The sequence below is a fragment of the Cygnus atratus genome, chromosome 6 (assembly GCF_013377495.2).
Source record: "Cygnus atratus isolate AKBS03 ecotype Queensland, Australia chromosome 6, CAtr_DNAZoo_HiC_assembly, whole genome shotgun sequence".
Classification (NCBI taxonomy): domain Eukaryota; kingdom Metazoa; phylum Chordata; class Aves; order Anseriformes; family Anatidae; genus Cygnus; species Cygnus atratus.
In genome coordinates this window covers 15284978-15306987 of record NC_066367.1, presented here as the reverse complement: position 1 = coordinate 15306987, position 22010 = coordinate 15284978, and the positions used below count along the sequence as shown (strand labels likewise).

The following is a 22010-nucleotide window of genomic DNA, read 5'->3' as shown; positions in this document are numbered from 1 at the left end:
GTACATCTCAAGTACATCGATCTATGATTACACCATTTCAGAAAAAAAAAAAAAAAAGAGAGAGAGAATTACAACACGTCAAAATCAAAGTTCTTATACAAACAATTTGCAACTAATTGCCTATGGTGCATATTATGTAGATCACTATACAGAAAAAGACCTACTTCAGCAGAAGAAAATAAGACTACTTCAGCAAACCCAGGAACAAGGACAGATATGTGATATGTTTACCTTTAAGTGGATGAATTCTTAGTAGTATATTCTCAATATACTCTGTTTTCTGTCTAGTTTGAATATTCCTTGTATAGCTGTAACTTTAAAAAAAACTCTCTTCCAGACTACATGATGATGAGACTCAAACTGGTCATGTTCCTGCAAGCTCTACATCTATATTTGAATTTGAAGTTCTTCAAATTTAAAATGAGAGGGTCTTAGCTTTTTTTGGACCTGATTGCTTTGAAATCATAGATATACAGGTAGCAAATAACTAATCACAGAGGTTACGTCAGTACCAATGACATTTTAAGTCAATATTTTAACAATAAGAGCTCTGAGAGACTGCAAGAAAGTTTTATTTTCCCATTTTTTTAAAAAGGCTAATAAATCCATGAAGATATATTGTGAGGAATGGATGTTTTTTCTATTCATTCTAAGAGCATACATGGAGGGAGCACTAGAATAATATTAATAGGTACATAAAAAGCTAGAACAATCTTATTTCTTTCTCTCCTCTGAAAAATTCCAAAAGTCTCAGATTGCACGCGGCTGTACGAAATCACAGAATTTTCACTGCCTTCTACCATAATTCCTTCTTATCTTAATTCTGTCCTGGATTTAGCTGTGGCTTGTCTTTGCAACTCTGCTAACATCTCAGGGATGGTTCTGGTTAGAGATGTCTGGTCCCATCCTCACATAAGTTCAGAGTTTGTGAAGTAATCATTTTTGTGCATATCTAGGATTCCATTCTATCATCAAAATAATGATACAATTTCTCATGAATGGATGAAAAATATTCCTAATTTACTCACTCAGGAAGCAGAAACAGACATAACAATTAACATGCTTCATAAAGTTTGGCCTGAAGTCCATATTCAGAGGTATGATCTCATTGTGATGTTTTCTGATGAAGCACAGTATCATATCCTGGAAGATGTAAGTTATGGTATTCTGAAGACAAGACTGAAATTGGAGTGGCATTTCCTCCAGATGTTTTCCTTCAACAGCTCTCTTCCAACAACTGATTTATTTTGTTTTAGAAAGAAGGGGGTCTTATGAGTTTGTTTCCTATCTGAAACACAGCCGTTGTCACTGCTGAAAGAACACGCTCCAATTGATGGCAGACACACAACCAAAACTTTCATAATTTGGGGCTGTTTTCATAGTGCTCACATTTCCTGTGAAGCCAAAGGCTTTCAGCCTCAGCATTATTTGACCTAGAGACTCTAAACTATTAATTGTCCAGCTGTTGCCAATCATTTATCATGTCTATTTTTTGTCACAAATAAGAGTGAGGGAGGGAGAGAGGGAGGGAGGGAGAGAGGGAGAGACTGAAGGACACCTCCACTCTCCTCAAAATCTTTAGTCATTTGAGTATCCTTGAATGGACACTTTCGGAAAACAGCAACTATTAAAGTGGTCTTGTGTAATATGACAGTCTTACTGTACTGACATACGCACGTATTCAAAAGCTGATACAAATGGAATCTTTGATATATCCAAGTGATTTTGGTCTAGTGATGATAAATGTTGCATAAATTCATATCCGAGCATCTGTAATACAGAATTGTAATACAGAATCCTGCCAGCAAAACTAATATCTCATTTGGTTAAATACCCAAAGCTTATGCTTTTAGTGTTCACTGGTTTTTCTTGCCCCGCAGAAGAAACAGACTGTTACTTAACTTAAAGCTGCTTTGCAGCCAACTAAGTTCTTTTGAATTCACTCCTTTCATATTGCACACAATTTTGTCATCAGACACTGCATAAGAACAGAAACAAGTGAAAACTAGAAGTCTGCAATATCGAGAGATGGTTGGGAATTTTTCTGTGGAGAGATTATTAGGCTGAAATGGAAATTAATTTGCATGAAAGAGTTGAATTAAAGAAATTATTCATTTTGAAAAAGAATGAAAACTAAATAATACTTCACGTTAAAAATCCGTGAACAAACATATTCACTTTTCATGCCAAAATAACAGTATCAAACCTAAAATACTTGCTTTAAAATGTGAAAACAATGAAAAATGCTACAACTGTGATGATCCAGACTTTTGCAATGGAAAACACAGAGGTAGTACATGAAAATGCTCTTTGTTTGAATTTGTGATAGGAAAGTTTCAAAAGCTCAGCATTTCCTTTGGGTTGGGAAAAGGGGTTACTGCCCAGCTCTACTCAAAAGTAATTATTTATGGTTGGCCCTGATCTTGCAACTCAACAGTCTTAGAAAAAATGTTAAGGAAGAAAGTTGATGTACAATGCATTTGTCACACACATATATAAAATGATTATTTTCCAATCTTATGTATCTTATCACTGTAAATCAGAATGTAGTAAGTCCCACCTGATTCTGGTTATAATGATCTATTATTTGATTATTCTGATAATATATACAAATATAATAATATATACTTTTATATAAGTATACAATAATATATTATAAAATATACCAATATATTATATATTATTATACAATACATATATTTTATTTTGATTATGATTATCTATTATAATGATCTATTCTCCTATGAATAAAGGCTGAGAGAGTTGGGGATATTCAGCCTGGAGAAGAGAAGGCTCTGGGGAGACCTCATTACAGCTTTTCAATATTCAAAGGGGGCTTATAAAAAAGATGGAGAGCAACTTTTTGCTCAAACAGATAATGATAAGAAAAGGGGGAATGGTTTTAAACTGAAAGAGTGGAGATTTAGATTAGATGTTGGTAGGAAACAACCTACCTAGTTTAGGGTACAACAACAACCTAGTTTAGGGTACTGAAAGAACTGGCGGAGGAGCTGGCCGAGCCGCTTTCCATCATTTATCGGCAGTCCTGGCTATCGGGGGAGGTCCCAGTTGACTGGCGGCTAGCCAATGTGACGCCCATCTATAAGAAGGGCCGGAGGGCAGACCCGGGGAACTATAGGCCTGTCAGTTTGACCTCAGTGCCAGGAAAGCTCATGGAGCAGATTATCTTGAGGGTCATCACGCGGCACTTGCAGGGCAAGCAGGCGATCAGGCCCAGTCAGCATGGGTTTATGAAAGGCAGGTCCTGCTTGACGAACCTGATCTCCTTCTATGACAAAGTGACGCGCTTGGTGGATGAGGGAAGGGCTGTGGATGTGGTTTACCTTGCCCTCAGTAAGGCTTTTGACACCGTTCCCCACAACATTCTCCTCAAGAAACTGGCTGCTCGGGGCTTGGACTGGCGTATGCTTCGCTGGGTTAGAAACTGGCTGGATAGCCGGGCCCAGAGAGTTGTGGTGAATGGAGTCAAATCTGTTTGGAGGCTGGTCACAAGTGGTGTCCTCCAGGGCTCGGTACTGGGGCCAGTCCTCTTTAATATCTTTATCGATGATCTGGATGAGGGCGTCCAGTGCACCCTCAGTAAGTTTGCAGATGACACCAAGCTAAGTGCGTGTGTCGATCTGCTCGAGGGCAGGAAGGCTCTGCAGGAGGATCTGGATAGGCTGGAGCGATGGGCTGAGGTCAACTGTATGAAGTTCAACAAGGCCAAGTGCCGGGTCCTGCACCTGGGGCGCAACAACCCCAAGCAGAGCTACAGGCTGGGAGATGAGTGGTTGGAAAGCTGCCTGGCCGAGAAGGACCTGGGAGTATTGGTTGATAGTCGGCTGAATATGAGCCAGCAGTGTGCTCAGGTGGCCAAGAAGGCCAACAGCATCCTGGCCTGTATAAGAAGCAGTGTGGCCAGCAGGTCTAGGGAAGTGATTGTCCCCCTGTACTCGGCTCTGGTGAGGCCGCACCTCGAGTACTGTGTTCAGTTTCGGGCCCCTCGCTACAGGAAGGACATGGACGTGCTCGAGCGAGTCCAGAGAAGGGCGACCAAGCTGGTGAGGGGTCTGGAGAACAAGTCTTACGAGGAGCGGCTGAGGGAGCTGGGCTTGTTCAGCCTGGAGAAGAGGAGGCTCAGGGGCGACCTTATCGCTCTCTACAGTTACCTTAAAGGAGGCTGTAGTGAGGTGGGGGTTGGTCTGTTCTCCCACGTGCCTGGTGACAGGACGAGGGGGAATGGGCGAAAGTTGCACCAGGGGAGTTTTAGGTTGGATGTTAGGAAGTACTTCTTTACCGAAAGGGTTATTAAGCATTGGAACGGGCTGCCCAGGGAGGTGGTGGAGTCACCATCCCTGGAGGTCTTTAAGAGACGTTTAGATGTAGAGCTTAGCGATATGGTTTAGTGGAGTACTTAGTGTTAGGTCAGAGGTTGGACTCGATGATCTTGAGGTCTCTTCCAACCTAGAAATCTGTGTGTGTGTGTGAAATTCTTCACTCACAGGATGGGGAAGCACTGGAACAGGTTGTTCAGAGAGGTTGTGGATGCCCCATCCCTGGAGGTGGTCAAGGCCAGGTTGGACAAGGCCCTGGGCAACCTGATCTAGAGGGTGGCATCCCTGCCCATGGCAGGGGGGGGGTTGGAACTAGATGATTTTTAAGGTCCCTTCCAACCCATGCTGTTCTATGATTCTATGATTCCATGATTATTTGCTTTTTGTAGTCAGGATGCCATAGACATTATCTGTATTTACACCATTATAAGCTTAAATATTGGAAAGATCTTTTAGAAAACTTGTCTTATACTTCACCAACACAATTGTTCATGGAAAAACTTCTTTAAAACTTCTTTCCCTGAAAAGACATCATATGAGCATGAAAACAATATTTGTCAATTAAGTGAAAAGTTTCTTCTTCTTTAACTGATTCTAAATGAAATTCTCTAGAGAGAACAAAATGAAGATTATAAAAATTAAGACCCTTGCTAATATTAACTTTTTTTGGTACCTCAGACATCTGTGCTTAATTATGCTTGTCAGTGGACAATATATTCTACTTGTGCAAGCTCACATATAACTTACTGCAAAGGGAAGATGAAGTTTCTTGACGAGAATCTTAGGGGTAAGTGTAACAGTATATTTGCCTTCTATAATTTCTCAAGTGACAGCATATGAATAATTGATTTTTTGGTCCAATGTAATTGCTAAAAAATAAAAATAAAAATAATTAAATATAGAAAAACAAGATATATTTCTGGTCTGACCAAAACCCTAACTTTTCCTAGTTTCAGAGAATTATAAAGGTTTAGAAAATTTCAACTTGAAATACCTATGTTTAAATACTTTGACAATTTCAAACTGAAACTATCAAACTTTTCTAGTTTGGAAGAGGAAATAAAATGTTAATCATTTTTATTTCTAATTGAGATTTGATCTGGTGACACTCCTCCATGGGCAGAGGCAGGTTCGCATGAAACAGGAGAGCAACAACAGATACAGCTGGAAGCAGGCATATTCATGACGATTTTTAGGAATGTGTGCTTTCCCTTGTATTTGCAACACAGTGAAAAAACTCATGTGACCAGTTATCCAAGTTCAGCCCATACATGGGACTTAATTTAAACCAAATGCCTTCCAGGTTCAGGAACTGAAAAGGGAGTAGTACAGGTTACACAAAAGAAAGCTAATGACAGACTTTCAGAATGAATATGTTCTTCCTACAGCATTTTTCTCTCTTCTCACCAGCAGTGGGATGCATTACACAAAAGCAATGTTGACAGAATGATTAAAGACACAAAACATCATTACTTTTCTCAAATTGAACAGCTTAGGGGAAGACAAGATATATTTATTTTTTTTTCAGTGACCTCCTTTCATACCCCTTCAAAACGCAATGAAGTAACAGATGAAAATCTGTGCAATACTAACTATCTCGATACTCCCCTCCTGATGTAGACCCAAAGTCTTCTCAGTGCTTGTTTCCTCTAAGAACTCATGAAATTAGGATATATACATCTGGAAAAATGAAATCATCTCCATATTTTCTGATGAAAGATACTCACATGTTGGCAGAAATTTCCTACTGGAGGTTTCTTAGTTCTCTCCCCAGCACACACAGCCAAAAAATATGCAGGGTCTTTGGCTGATAGGGTGCTGATTGTGTGAAGTCTTATCTGCTGATTTCCTATGGTTCAGGCTTCAAAACCCACAACAGCTACTCTGTGGAACAACTTTCAAGTTGCCAAAGAGTTCTCCAAAAAATCATTCTAGTGTTAAGAAGGCAGTTCATTGTAAGGAAATGGAATTTTTCATTATATATGTGGAAAAAAAAAAATAATTCAAAGAGCTGTACTTCAGTACTTCTGTATCTAAACCACTCTAAATTCATACATGCTAAAAGAGTATTGAAAATGGAAATTTCTGTAGGCTGCAATGTCTCTCTTTCTCCTCCCCAGCTGACCAGCATGACCATGTAATCCTAAAGGCTAGGTCAAAGATCCATTTGAAAACTAGCTATCCATTTGAAACTGGATTCAGATCAGTATCTCTTTAAATAGGTCACAAAACCTAACTGTCAGGCAGTAATAGTCTTATCTTGGATAGTTATCAGGATGTAAAATGCCCCACATAATCCTGGGCAACTTAACAGACCTCCTAGACATCTCCTATAACACAAATTCTTTGTTAAGATGGGTATTTGCCTGCCATGGACAGTACAAATGTAACTGTGAAGTTCAAAACTAGCAATGTGTAGTGAAATGGCCTCAAGTCATGCCAGGGGAGGTTTAAATTTGACATTAGAAAGAATTTCTTCATGGAGAGGGTGGTCAAACATTGGATTGGGCTGCCCAGGGAAGTGGTGGAATCCCCGTCCCTGAAGTGATTCCAGAGATGTGTTGGTGTAAGGGACATGGTTTAGTGATGGGACTCAGTAAGCCAAGTTGATGGTTGGACTTGATTATGATAAGAGTCTTTTCCAACCTGGATAATTCTATGATTCTGTGACCATTTCCTGGCAGTTAAAAGTTTACTGGAGACTTGGTGGGACTAAAGAAAATCATGGTATTCATATGAACTGAGTTCCTACTTTTGGCTGATGCTGAAGCTATCCAGCTAGTTCAATTATGGAAAATTTTCCATGTTTTAACACATAGATATATTTTTCCTACATTACTAAATTAGCTATTAATGTGCCATCAGGAACTGTCCGTGTCATTTGTTAGGCACAGAAACTACCATGTGTCCTCATATTTCAATAGGAGAGACAACTATACCACAGGTATAAATATTAAATATATTTAAGCTTTAGAGACTACTCTGTCAAAAAAGCTCTACATTTTTAATACATGATGCTATTGGATATTAAGTCAGATAGTAAACATTTGAAGAAGAAAAAGATGAAAGAAATATAAAACAGCATCAGAAAAACAGTAAAAGTAGAATCATTGGACTTGTAGCCCAATCTGTAATTTATTATATTAATTGACAGGAGGGTCCTGAGCTATGCCAGTGAAACACAAGTCTTTGTAATAGATTTTTAATAAGTTCTGTTGCAAAGCCAGGCCAAAATACCACAATCATAGAATGATGGAGGAAAGAGAATAAATACCAGTGACTAATGCTATGTTACACAATACTTTCTGGAGAGACACAAGCAGCTGAGACATGTTGGTAATTAGACAGCTAATATCATGGAGACTTGTCACAAGCGCTGCCTCTAGCATATGATTTCTTATATGTTGCTATTTACGCATACTCTTATCAAAAAGACTTTCTTTTTACAGATTTAGGCATTAATGCCTTAATGTACTTCAGTCTACTATGTCTTTAGCTGTCTGTATCACTATTTTGAGCCTGTTAATAGATTATTATAGTCACAGTATAGCCCTGATAGTCATAGCACCTTGTGAGGACAAGGCTTGCAAGACAGAGAAATTACATTTTGTAGACCTAGTACACCTGGAGAAAGCAGATAGGATTTCAGTAATCGAGGACTTCTTCAGGACTGGAATGGAATTTCAAAATTAAATTTAAGATGAGGAAAACTGCAGAGTTTAATGAGCATGAAGTCATCAGGGAGAAAGATAGCTGGTACCTATGGATTAGAAGAGCTCTTACTGTAGAGGAGAGAGAAAACGCATTATATGTTGAAAGTCAGGCTAATTATTTACAGCCTGTGGAACCTGGGGGGCTGGGGAATGAAGAGGTTCTAAGATTACATAATACACATATTTTCTATTAAAAATTGTATTTTTTATTGTCCAGTTGGATTATAAGCATAATTCCCAAATTTGTTTTCCAAAAGTACACCACAGGTCTCCTTGGCATTCGGGGTTAAAAGCCGAGAAGCAGAGTGCCAGAAGTTGTTGCCAGGGTTAAAGCCAGTTGAAGCCATAGCTTCTTCTGGTTATGCTTGCATTCTTCTCACTCTGCCTCAACAAACTTCTCCAGAAATATCCAGTGTTCATAATTGCATTTGGAATATTAAATCTTGAAGAACCATATATGATCTTATTTGGAAACTTATGGTTACCGTGTTCACGTGATGTTGTATGTTGACATTTATGGCATCAGTAAATCAGGTTTATTCTAATATAACTTCTTTTAAGCTGGATGCATCAGGGCACAGGCAGAAGAGTGTTTGGGCCAAGATACCTGAGCTCCAGCAGGAGGTCAATGCTGGGGAAGTGGACTTCTATTTCCATTTTAAAGTACATCTGTAGCCTTTAACCTTCCAGATTTTTGCCACTTCCTTCTTAAGGCTGTAGTCTTAAAAAGCCCTTACAGCTTCAGCACAGGCCGAAACTACCCTACTAATACAACCAATCCGACTGGCCAGCCACACAATACATGCACTGATCTAGATCTGTGGGGGTGGCTGGGTTATTTTTAACCCAGATTACTTCTCTCATCAGGTTCACTGCTCAGACACATAACAGTACCAGTGTAACAGAGACAGCAGTATGATTCAAGCATGAACAGCGAGAGATGAGGACAATCAGATGAAGTGCATGCATCTGCCATAAAACATGCTTGCCAAGCTCTGGCCTAATATACTTTCTCACGTAACAAGCCATCCCAACAGCTTCTTTGAAATTGCCTTAGATGGTGAATCAACATCAAGCAGAAAAGCAAGTCACCATGATATTTTGCTTTAGTGTTACTAAGTCACAGAGAACTATGGAAGATAGGTTGTCCAGATAGCATAGTGGCAAGATTATTTGGGGAAGGATTTATTTTCATTATTTCAGGACAGTTTCAATATCTATATTTGTGAATTAAATATAAATGTGCTTTTTTTTTTTTTTTTTGTAAATACCAACACTTGGCTTCCAGTGTTAGTTGCACCTTTTCTGCAAGTTTTCTCAATCCTTGAAACTCAAATTCTCTCTCTATTACACCATTTTGTTAGTTTTGCATTGAGGTTTTATTCTCTGCCTGGCCCTGCACCTGACCGATACTGAAAACCTCGAGTATTTCTCAAAATACAGTTTCTCATAGTCCAGCAGATTTACCTTCCACAGACTTCCTTGATGTTTGGTGGATCCTGGTTGCATCTACTCTAACACAGTCTACAAAAAAATAGACATCTCTTCCTGACAAGCAAGGTACAGTACATTTCTCATCTGCACCAAGTACACAGCTGAATCCCACAGCTATAGGATCCGCCTCTTCTTGTCAGCTAGCAACTGTGCTGCCAGTTCCATGCCCTGTTTCTCTTTAGCAGCCATGGGACCACTAGACTGGAGGTTCTACAAAGTCACCGTAACTTTCAGCTGCACATCTCTCTTTCCCTAATCTCTCTCAGGCACACTAGTCTCAAGAGACTAACTTGTCTCTGGGTAACACAAACAGCTTGTGTACATTTACGCCTTTCCTATGACACCTGTTGATAAGCCGCAATACCTAGTGTGAGGAACAAGTTTCGTATTCAAGGGTTAGGGAGGGGTTCCCCCAAATGTTTAGAAACACAGCTGCAAAGAGATTGCTTGGTTGCATTCATATGTTTTCTGCATCAGCTATAGTCAAAATGATAGACATAAAATTGGTCATGAGAGAGAGCAGAAAGGACAGAAATTCCTAGACCATAAAATTGCCAGGGTGAAGGAGGCTGAGAAATGGCTCTTCCCCTCTCTGGCATTCAAGGGATAGAGCTTTGTGTCCTTTTTTGTGAACAAGAACCGAACCCAAGAATTGTAATGATTTCTTGGAGAAATGCCTGGAAGTCCCCAAAACCAGGCTAAGCGGTCAGGGTAGTGGTGAAACGGTGGTTCAATTAAACCACAATTTAGCTTTTCAGATTTGAATCACGCTTGTTCTGCTGCTTTCAGAATGACAGTGAAAGCCTGCCAGGTAGAAATGCAGATTCACAGCTGCTGTTGATTGTCAAAACTCCTTTGATGTCAGTAGCTGGAAGGAAGATGAAGAGCCGCTGAGGGGCTGTTTAGCTCCTTTACATGAAACAGTCACTACTCCACACCCGTGCTATCCAGGGAAGCCCTCTGATGGTTCTAAAGATGAGTACTTTAAAAAAAGACACGGTGCTGACTGACTGACCGCTTGTCAGGCCTTGCAATGTGCTAATCCCATTCCAGGTGTTATGCACCTGAATGCACTTACAAGGACGCGATGTATCACTCAATGTCCAACTCTGGCAGTTGCTCAAAATTTAGCAGAAGTGTTAATTTTTCCATACTTCAATTAACTGACCGGAAATGAGAGGGTTTCTTTATTCCAGGAAGCCTAAAATGCCGTATTCCGAATTTCCATTTGGAGCCGGTATTCTACCATCTCACAGTTATTTCTAATGCGTGTAATATTAAACAGTTGAAATGACAGTGGATATCTCCCAGCTACAGTAAATAGTCTTTGCAACTAAACTTTCCTCTTTGAAGAACTGTTTATGCTCTTGTTCCTGTAACTGAAACTACCATTGCGCGTAGCTGTGCTGCTGTAGTACTGCAGCAGTGGGCAAGCCCTGGTATTCAAGGGACTTCAGCGAGGCAAGGTTTGTCCCTGGAGTAACAGCCTTGATTTCCACACACACCCAGCCCAACATGAGCTAAATCGAGACTCAGTGACTGACTCTGGATACACACAGAGCGAAGCTCCTTACTAAGATCAAGGGAGCCTTTACAGGGCCTGCTGAGCATCAGGTCTCCTGCACGATGCTCAAGTTTTTCTTTATTCCCATGCAGTCCAGCAGACTGGATGGTAATTTTACCAGCTACTCAGATGGAATGCAAAACTGAACAGGAATATGAAATGTCATTTTTAAATGTGAAAAACGTGCCAGTGGTTGTTCTGATTCCACCCTGTGGGGAAAGAAGTCATCGGCTGAGAGCGGTTCCGTGCAACACTGGCGGGATGGGGGCTCAGGACTGTATTCTGCGGTTAGGACGCTGGTTTCAGGCTCAGGTACCTCAGGTACCTCCCCACCGAGAGGGGGGCCCAGGAGTACCCCCCAGTGCAACGGCCGAGGTGCAGGAAGGCTGGCAGCATAGATACGTGGACTTTTTCAACTTCCAAAAGGAAGGCACAAATCCGACCACACAGTTTCCCTCCTTGAGGACGGACCTGGGCTTGGCTGGGTTTCCACGCCGGGACTCGGGGCAGGCGCGCTCAGGGAGCGGGAAATCTAACGCGCAAGGCGGGGAAGCCAGCGAGGACATTTTGGGAACAGCCTCCCTCCATCCCCCAAATCCCCCCAACCCGAACACCGGCCCGGCTCCTCCGGGCCGCCCCCCCGGGCAGGTGTGCCCGGGGTCGAGGGGGGCGCCCCCGGGGACGGGGGGCTCCCGGGTGCCGCGGGCTGTGGGGAGGCCCGGAGGCCGTGCCCCGTCCTGCAGCACCCCCTGTGCGCGGGCGGGGCGGGGAGAAACCCGACCTCCGCCGCCTCAGCAGGGAGAGGGGCTGCCGCGGCGCGAGAGGAGGCGGCGGCACGGCCGAGCGGTTCCCCCCCTCCGCAGGGGACACCCCACACGGCTGCGGGGACTGAGGGAGGCCGCCCGGCCCGGCCCGGCCCAGCTGGGAGCAGGGCGCGGGCTGCCCGGTGCCGGGGCAGGGCAAGGCAGGGCGGGGGCGGCGCTGCCCCTCGCCGAGCGGAGCGGAGCGGGGAGGCGGCCGGCCGGAGCCATGCGGAGCTGCGGGAGGGCTGCGGGCTGGGCAGCCCCGCTGCTGCTGCCGCTGCTGCTGCTGCTGGGGCAGCGCCTGCCGACGGCGCGGCCCTACAACCTGGACACCCGGCAGCCGCTGCTCTTCCGCGGGGGCAGCGGAACCTTTTTCGGGTACTCGGTGCTGCTGCACCGCCACGGTGAGGAGCGATGGTGAGTCTCGGCCGGGGCTGCCGGGGGGGAGAGCCGGAGCTCCCACCCCCCCCCGCGGCCCCTCACGCCGCCGTCTGTACCCCGCAGGCTGGTGGCGGGCGCCCCGCGGGCCAGCTGGCCGGCCAACAGCTCGGTGGCCAGCCCCGGGGCCATTTTCCGGTGCCGGATCGGGAACAACCCCCGCGGGTGGTGCGAGCAGCTCCAGCTGGGTGAGTGAGGGATGGAGGGAGGGAGTGGGCGGCGGTCTGTCGGTCTGTTTGTCTCTCCCTCCGCTGCCGCTCTGAGAGCGACTGGCGACCACCTTAGGACCGAGGGCAAGCCCGGTGCGGCTGCCCCATCGGGCCGGGCCGCAGGGGGATCCCGCACCTCCCAGAGCCTCACTGGGGCGTCGGTGCCTCCCCTCGCGGCTCTGCGTTAAGCGGCCGCAGCTGGCAGAGGGGGCTGGGGCTGGCACCATGTGCCCGGGCCGTCCCTGCGCGAAGCCGCCCCGTGGGGGCTCGGGTGGGAGCAGCCCGCTGGGTAAATCCGCTTTCGGGGCACCAAAACTACTCGTGACCGAGGCAGTTTTTCCAGCTCCAACTCCTCACTGCCTCCACAGTCCCGCGCCCAGAAGGTGTAACTGGATGCGTTTTTCTGGTACTTGCTCAAAATGAGCATGCTTTGCGGTGGGTTACAGTGAATATGTCTGAATTGCTTTGGGGTCTGTTCTTGTCCTCCTTGCGTATGGTACCTTCACTCTACCTCTGTGCTGCAAGTTAAAAGTTTCCTGAACTTTCTCTGCCGCTGTGACCAAAACTGTCCAAGCCGTTAAAACCATGAACTCGCCGCCCAGTGAGGATAAGAAGCGCGGGAAAGAGTTTTCAAAATATTTGAAACCAGTGGAAATGATAACACTCCATGAACTGATGTACTTTGAGGACAGAATACAGGATTCTGTTACAAAAAAGTTACAACAGTAATTTCTCTAGAAAATTAGAACTGACAGATTCTATCTAATTTTTTCCTACAGACAGAAGTAGGAGTTATATTTTGTAACTAAACTACAGAAAAATAAGATACAAGCAGTTGCTCATGGAAACTGCAATTAAAGTTATTCCAGCCCAAGCACTTTTCTTTTTTCTCCTGAGTGATTTCATTCCAACATCAGATCTATTGAAAAATGATATATAAGAAAGAGCTTTCTTCTCTAATTCCTTGTTTAAGAGGTTTGGAAAAGCCAAAGAAGTAACTAAATGGGTAAAAGAGCATACGTTAAAAAGGCATTAAGGCCCTACTGGATTGGAGGCTAAAACAGCCCCTCACTGTGTAGATGAGGCGAAGGGTACTGAGGTTTTAACTTCTTTGAAAGCTACAATACATCTGCAGTACTTGATTTATTCATTTAGCCAGTGGAGAAACAAAAGCTCTAACAAAGGATATTGGTAGGCTTTTCTTCAGTAGCTTAGGGGTTTCTAAATGAAATGGTGCAACAGGTGAATGAAAATGTTTATGTGGTACCAAAGGCTTAGTTTAACACCACTTCCGTCCCCGGATTTAGAGGCTGTAGGTTGCACAACAATGTTTACTCTCTTGTCCTGCACTTCTAAAAACAGTAATACCACAAGACATTTTTTCAAAATGTTTGTTTTCCTTAGTGATAGGTGACATCTTTGTAACACTAAGGTACATCAACAGTATTTCTGAAATTGCATAGGTACTTCAGAAGTATTTCTGAAGTTGTGTAGGTACTTCAATGAAGCGTTCCCCTGTAAAACAAGAAGTGAGGTCAATAAAGAAGCCAAACCATGCTGTGGTGCATGGGATGTAAATGAAGTAGGTTAGTATCTGAGCTTTGTTAAGTCTCTGTCATCCTGCTGAGCGGTCACAGAAATACACAAGGGAATTTGCAATTGCAAAGTTGAACTTAATTATCTCCTGTCTAACCCATTCAGGCTGTCAGCAACTTTGGGACATAATGGTTTTATCAACACCGTGTCTTTCTGTCAGTGACCTCCTTGTTCGTTCTTCTGCTTGGATTCTTGCCAAGTTTGGATTCTGAGCTCATAGAAAAGGATAATTTTCTATGAAAAATGTGCAGGGATATATTACACTGCTGGGACAGGCAAACTGAGAAATAGCCATTCTTATCTTTCTCTTAAATACCTAGATTCACATTTCTTTCAGTAAAAGAATCTTTGAGGTAATAAGTTTCTGATCCTGAGTCATAGAAATGTAGAGGTGACAACAGGCAACAGAAGTGTTTTTTTTTTTTTTCTCCTGAATGTCAGAACTCTGTAATAAACAGATTTGAAGTTCTTAGACATAAACATGTTAAAACACTGTTGCCATTTTTCACTAAAGTAGCCTTGAAACTGGCTTAACTAATTAATGAAGGATTCATGCACAATTAAGAAGCCTCTGATCACACAAAACTGCTGTTGTGTTTTCTATGTCACACGTTCCTATCTGGTTGCTCAATAGAGAAAGACTTGCTTGGAATAGTCTTATGCTACAGTCATCCCAGCATCTGAAAATAACTCATCCAGGCATACTTTAGAGAATTTTAATGTTGTTCAGAATGTCACAGGGATGTGGGCTGGTTTAAGAACCAAGGGGAGCCATGAGATACACTAGTAAATCTTTGTCTTCGCAGACCCTCATTGAAACTTTGAAATCTCTCTGTGATGGTTGAACAGCGGAGTGAAGTTTTCAGTTGCTTTTCTAGTTCTAGTACTTCTGTCAGTGGTCTCAAATATTCAAGTCTACTGATTTATTCACAATTGGAGTATTTTTCAGTGATGGTTTATGTTAGATGCAGAGGCTTGTAATCCATCTGTAGGCACAAATACAACATAGAATGCTTCAGGTATGTTTCTTAGAACACCAACATCAGTCTGCTAGCTTGTGTTTCAATTTCAAGACCTTGTCCAGGTCAGTTTGGGGTAGTAATACATTACTGCAGGGGGACTTGCACTTCAGATGTTTTGACCTGTTACATTTTGGACTTGCAAAATGATATAGAAATTCTGCAAGAAAATTGCTCTCATATTTGTAACAAGAGTAATTAATTGGACAGCAAACTAGTTACAAAAATTGCCATTGAGTGTAAAAAAAAAAAGTTTCAACTACAAATACATACAGTAAACTCAGCGCATGTTTTTTAAAATCAGGCCAGCAAGCTCTGCCCACAGTATCGTCAGCCTTCCACCCTTCCTTGAAGACCCAGCTGCAATTAACCTATGAACAAATTGCCCTCTAGCTCCCCCAGCTGAATCGTTACAATGGAAAAATGAGCAGTTAATGGCTTTCCCCAAAAGGCAGACCTGTGTTTCTTCAGCCTTGATTTCAGTAAGTTTTGCCTTTGATGCTTTGGCTTTTTGAACTCACTTGCATTGATTATACCCTGCCAGTGATCTACTTGGAAATGTCCTTACTGTGGAAGGAGGACAGGACCTTCTGGGCCTTGGCCTGTTACAGAGTAATGGAAACAGCTCTCATGTAGCTGGTGTGTTTTGGGTGAAGTGGTTCTGGGGGCATTGGAAGGATAAGACTTAGCAAATCACTGAAAAGAGAGAAGGTTGCCCTGGGCAAATGAAAAGAGTCTGGTGAGGCCCTGACACCTAGGAGCAGGACATCAGGAGGCCTGTTGTCCTTGCAGTAGACTTTGTAGTTTAATCAGTTAGCATTAAAGGAGTTCTGGGAGGATAAAAAGGATCATGGGAGGCTGTTGGGCATGGAAGGCACTGGAGCAAGTTATATAAAACTGGTTTCTCAGATGACATTGCAGACATCTGTATTAGAGTCCTTGAGGCCAGAGCTAGAAGTGGCTTTTCAAGTTCTGACCTTATTTGTATACGATTATGCTGTTTCTGTGGATGCGTGCAGCGGGGATTATAGCAGAAGTGTATCTTCCAGCTGTGTAATGTACACAGACTGGGCAATTACTTATCTCTCAGTGACTTTATGACAACGCGTGCTCCTTTTCCCTGAGGCAATCAAGCTGCCGTGTCCTCCTGAGCTTATGCAGTGCTGCTCTGTTGCTCGTGCAGAATGTAGCATTTTCTCTTCTCATTAGATAAAGCCTTTGCAATGTCCTACACGGAGCAGGGGCTCATCACCATGTCCAGGATGCCAGGCTCACCCTTCTCTTGCCCGCAAAGGCCTAGCATTTTCGAGGTGTTTGAATACTTGCCAGGCAGAGGAAGAGAGGAGACATAAGGCAGCAGATCAGCAGCGGGCCAAAGGGAACCTGGATCAAGAACACGTGGTGGAGCCCAGGGAAAAGGGAATTCAACCCAATGAGCAAGGGTGAATGGTGGTGCTTTTTCTTGTTACAGGCCTCTGAAATACATACAGGAATGATGTGCTGAGACAAGCAAAACTTCCTTCTGTCTTTGACGTTAGCTGGTTTTGTTTGACTTTCTGACAGAAAGGCTCAGAAACCCTCTTGAGATCTAAACTTATCATGCTGGTCTGCTCTGCTTTTTCATTTTCTACAAATTCAAACACACTATAAAACAAGTCCCAAGTAAGTCCTTGTCATAAGAGGACAGAAAGCATTGCTGGAAAGGGAGTTTCCAGAAGGGGCTTTTCTGATTTAAGGGTGTATTAATTCCTGCATGTGGGAATGTAATGGAATTTCGTTTTTTGAGGAGGCTTCAATTAGATTAACATGCTTTGTAATTCATGCAAACCATGGAAGTCACCTCCCTTAAGAAGTGAGGTATTCTACATGACAGAATACCAATATTAAATTCCCAAACTAAATTCCAAAATTTTCTCAAAACTGCTGCCAGATGGGAGGGTAGAGATGTATTCAGTATATGGAAGTTCATGTCCCTGACGTTAGCAGTGTGGGAGAATTCAGAAGCTTACCACTTAAACCTCAGTAACTGATGGCCTGCAGAAAAATCAACTTCTTTTTAGTAGATGCTTAAAGTAAGGCGTTTTACTTCGTACCTGTTTTGAGTAAGAACCCACATGTTAATTACCATTGTTCAGGTGACCTACAGAAATTCATTAAAGTCTAGTAACCTAAGTTCTCTTGGCCCAAAGACAATTGAATGTGATGGCATTGTGAGTGCTGAGCTTGGTTCCTATTTATAGGGACTTCACATATGTATACCCTTGATGTTGTGAGGAAAGGCACATGGGGGAGGAGGAAGTGGTAAAGAGGAGATGAATAAGGGTCAGGTACCTCTTCATCCCATGAAGGGAGGTGTTTTAGGAAGAAGGTAGAGCACAGTTGTGTTGGTCAGTGTGCATCACCCTTGCTGCGGTGCGGTGAGGGATTCCTGACTGCACTGCTCTGGTCTTTCCACCAAAACAGGAAGAAAAAACAGTATGTGGAAAAAGAAGTAGAGAGGTAGCATGGAAGAAGAAAAACTCCTTGCAGCAGTTTCTTCACACAGTTGTTCGATGCTAGGCCTGTCACAAAACAGTAGGGAACAAGCTCAGAAAGAAGGATGACTGTTGGCTTTTATTGCTGCAGATGCTTCTCTCCTGAGTGTTTTGTTTTGTTTTTGTATTTATTTATTTTTTACTGTGATAAAGAATTGCCTTGATACCATGAATGGGGTATTTTTGGTTTAAAAAAAAACACAACACACACTCTGTGACATCCTGGTACAAAATCATTTAAAACAGTGTTAGTTTCAAGAATGTGTACAGCAAAGCCCACAGTCATTCATCTGTCTCCTGGTCACTGAATAGACTAGATAGATGCTTTGTTCTGTTTCCATACTTAATCAGTATTGGCAGTTGTGTCTCCTCCAAAAGAAATTCAATAAATCCACTAAATGAGGACTACGTTTATTTAAACTGTCAAATGACAATAATCAATTTCAGCTCTGGTGACAGCACAGTTTGGGGGATGGAGGTGGGTTTTTTCCCCTCTCGATGTCATCTGTAGCATTGGTCCTCTGATCTGTATTGGCGCCCTCTTCTGGGTAACTGCAACAACAACTTCAAAAGTTACGGTTCATCACTAACTGTATTGAGTCTAGGAAAGTCTTAAAAGTTGTACAGAACAACTTGTTCAAAGGACATTATGTGTTTCCTTATTTTATAAGTAGGTTTTTTCCATAAGCAGTGCCATGGGGAGGCATTAAAAAAAATGGTTCAGTGTGTTAATGTTTATTCTCCTGAGCATGTAGTAGGTACTCCTAAGAATGAGAAGCTTTCTTTATATAACATAAAATACTTTTACGTGTGTAGCTTTTTCTTACCATAGATAGTCCAGCTGCATTCTAGGAGGAGGCAAGTATTTGCTAGCTTGGCAGTACTGTAATCTTTTGGGGGAGTTGGAAGAAATTTCACTATGTTATCTAAGGTTTTAAAAATTAACTCTCCTTAAGAAAAAAAACTATGAACTAGTAAATAAAAACTACTAAAAATACTAAAGAAAGAGCTACTGCTAAATAAATGCAGCAGTGCAAGGAGTACACAGGACAAGTAGACCCAGTGATTTTATATCCCCTGTAGAGGCTGCACTGGTATTACAGCACTTTACTTGATAGCCATTTGCGGTAGAGATATTTTTAAGATCTGCCACCAACTGATACGTAGTTTAGAAAGAAGTTGAAGAAATGTTTTCCTTAGGCTAGGTTTTTGGTAGTACTCAGTGGTACTACTGTTTATAAGAAACCTTTAGGCTGAAGAACACTTGTGAAAACAACCCTAGGATAGTCTCATAATTACTTAATGAATGTCTCATAGTGATATAACCTATGAAAGAGATGCTACTTCAGAAGAAAAAATTCTTAATCAGATTGAGTGTAACGTCACTTTCTATCTTAGTTTCAGTAATGATGGAGAAGCCAGCCCTCACTGCCTAACCTGCCCTGTTCAGAACCAGCATGCTCCCTTTGGCTTCATACAACCCTACCTTTGCTTGAGCGTGTGAAAAGTTTATGTAGCCTATGCGAGACAGAGATGGGGTCAGGTCCACCAAAATTGGACTGCCCGAGTCTCCCCATAGAGCTCTCCTGTTAGCCACCACGTGGCCCTTCAGCTCATCCTCTGTTCAGCACGTTGGTCTTTGTGTCATAGGCAACCCCAACGGAGAGCGCTGTGGGAAGACCTGTCTGGAAGAGCGTGATAATCAGTGGCTGGGTGTCAGCTTATCAAGGCAGCCAAAAGAGAATGGATCTATCGTTGTATGTATTAACCGTTGGATGTATGTATTAACCACTTGTCAGACTGCCTTCACTATTCTTATGCTTGTGTGTCAAACATCATGTTTTTTATCCATAGGCTTGTGGACACAGATGGAAAAATATCTTTTACATAAAAAATGAACACAAACTGCCGTACGGTATTTGTTTTGCTATCTCTTCTGATTTTCGAACTGAACTGAGCAGAAGAATATGCCCATGCTATATAGGTAAGCAGAATGCTTGGGTCCGTTCTAGGGAAGGAAAAGATGCAAAATTCAATGGTGCAGAGTTGTGAAAAGCCTGTGTTGCTCTGGGCAAGATTTCTGCAGCCAAAGGCTTGAAGACAGAGTACTGATGTTATGAATGCAACCTGTGATATAACTTTGATAGCAAGATGTTTATCACTTCTAAGAAAAATTGCTTTCAACAGGCAAAACAAATAGTTTAAATCAAGCATCAGAATACTTGAATACTTGCTTCTTGGACTGGATCACTGAAGGATGCGTGCTTCCCAAAAATGGGCCAGCGGAGGACCTCCTGTGTTCCTTTGCTCTGTCATTTGCTTGCTCTGCTCGGCAGAGTGCCTCTCAGGGGATAGCAGTAACACCTGCAAGGGGATGCTGCCGTCCACTCCTTAGCCTTTGGCACAGAGCTGCTGTGGTTCCTCAGCACAGCACCATGTCCTGCCATTGTGCATCCCTTTTCCTAAATCTCCTCCTGCCAAGGCTACTGCCATGGTACGAGACCTTCGGCAGTCCTTCCTCAGAGGACCACAGGAGCAAAGTAAGAGTCAAGACTTTCAAACTTTCAAACTTTTTTTTCAAGCTTTCAAACAAGACCATCCCTGCCTTCCATCCAGGAGATTGGTCTCGTGACCCTGTCCCTTGCCAAGGCAAGGGAGAGCTGACAATCTGCCCTCTTTGTGCAGACCAGTAGAGTAATGCCATCAGATATCCCGCTGCTGGCTTTGTGGACTGCTCGGTGTGTTGGCAAAATCTTGCTTTTCTCTTCAGCAGTGTTCAAGTGCACAAATCTAGGGATGAGATGAAGGGAACTCTGATGGAGGCAGTTAGCAAGGAAAAGCAGGAAAACAGAGCTGGGCATGTTAGATGTAAAAACAGCTGCTGAGGATAATAGGTGCTAGTGTTTCTAAGATATCTATACTACCAGCCCTTCAAAGTCCTAAAGGAGCACTGGGGCAACTTCCATTAAGATACGTAAGCCTGTCAACCAGATTGCCTGGATTATACACAGAGTGGAAGAGAGGAGTTGAGTTTATCCATCTGTGCTGCTCAATTCATACTATTTCACTTGGTGTATTACTTACGTGGAATCATTTAAAAAGAAAACTATAATCATTCACAAGATTTCAAAGGCAGCTGTGTTCAAGTGATACATAGTGCTTTACGTTTGTTACAATAGGGTATTGAAGCTAAATGCTGTACCAGGGAAAACAGTGTTTTTACTTTTATTACAGAACTGAAAACTGTTTTTTTGTTTGTTTTGTTTGTTTGTTTTTGTTTGTTTGGTTGGTTTTGGTTTTGGTTAAACTTGTCTCAGCTTCTCTTAAAGACTTGGTAATAAATCTGAAACTGCATGCTTCTCATCCTCTTTAACATTTCTTGCCCATGCCCAGATCATGTGCGAAAGTTTGGAGAAAACCATGGGTCATGCCAGGCTGGAATATCTAGTTTTTACATTGGGGTGTGTATTGAAGATACCAAACTTCTCACATATGTATGTAAATATACGTATATGTTAAAGTTGTATGCGAACACAAACATTAGCACTGTCTTTGTTGTTGTTGAAGAAATCAGACTCATCTCATTTCTTTTTAATGGAATCTTGATAATACTTGCATGATAATTCCCAAACTAACCAAGAATACTTTTACATTCAAAATTACTTTTAATCTGTAATTAAAATTCAAAATTACCTTTCATGGGTAAAGAGCATGCATATAACAGAGTATGAAGTTTTATTGTTCTCTTTAATCTATTTCATGTAACAGTAATGCTAAGGCTTACCATCTTGCTTTGCAGAGTAATATTCTGTATTTAATCAATGCTGCACTCTAAGTTTATGATTTCTAAAAAAAAAAAAAATCATTTTGAGATGAAACTGTACAGTTTGATGCTGTCTTTCAAAATGTTCCCAGATCAATGTTTTTCAATAAGCATATTTTTAGAAAGTCTGAAAAATGTTGTCTGTGATCTGGTGGTAATCCCTGAGCACTGAGCTATATACATCTCCAGTAGCATTTCACTGAGTTCACAGAAGATCTAAAGAGAAGCGTTTGACTTGTTTTGCTATCTTCATGAATATTTAAACGTGAATAACATAGCTATGTTTTATTTTTCTTTTAGGACTTAATTATAATGGGAGCCCCTGGATCATTTTATTGGACTGGTTCTGTTTTTGTATACAATACAACTGCAAATACAATCCATGCTTATACAGATTCAAATAACCAAGTGAAATTTGGCAGTTATCTAGGTACTTCAAACATTTAATACTTTATAAATATATAAATCAAAGACTTAGCT

At 42.3% G+C, this 22010-nt stretch overlaps 1 protein-coding gene across 3 annotated transcripts in view; it reads left to right on the top strand.

Moving 5' to 3' along the window:
- Window positions 1-11934: 11934 nt before the first annotated feature.
- The window catches only part of ITGA4 (integrin subunit alpha 4), a 38627-nt gene continuing 28551 nt past the window's right edge, over window positions 11935-22010 (top strand). For 2 of the 3 annotated variants that reach the window (XR_007708481.1, XR_007708480.1), the window contains exons 1-6: window positions 12086-12328; window positions 12416-12537; window positions 19358-19464; window positions 19562-19691; window positions 21101-21168; window positions 21831-21960. Coding sequence is in view for 1 of the 3 variants with exons in the window: in XM_035569569.2 (XP_035425462.1) it covers window positions 12138-12328; window positions 12416-12537; window positions 19358-19464; window positions 19562-19691; window positions 21101-21168; window positions 21831-21960 (748 nt within the window). In the remaining 2 variants the exon portion in view is untranslated. Of the gene's footprint in view, window positions 12329-12415; window positions 12538-19357; window positions 19465-19561; window positions 19692-21100; window positions 21169-21830; window positions 21961-22010 lie in introns of all 3 variants that reach the window. The other variant, XM_035569569.2, reaches the window with a different exon arrangement.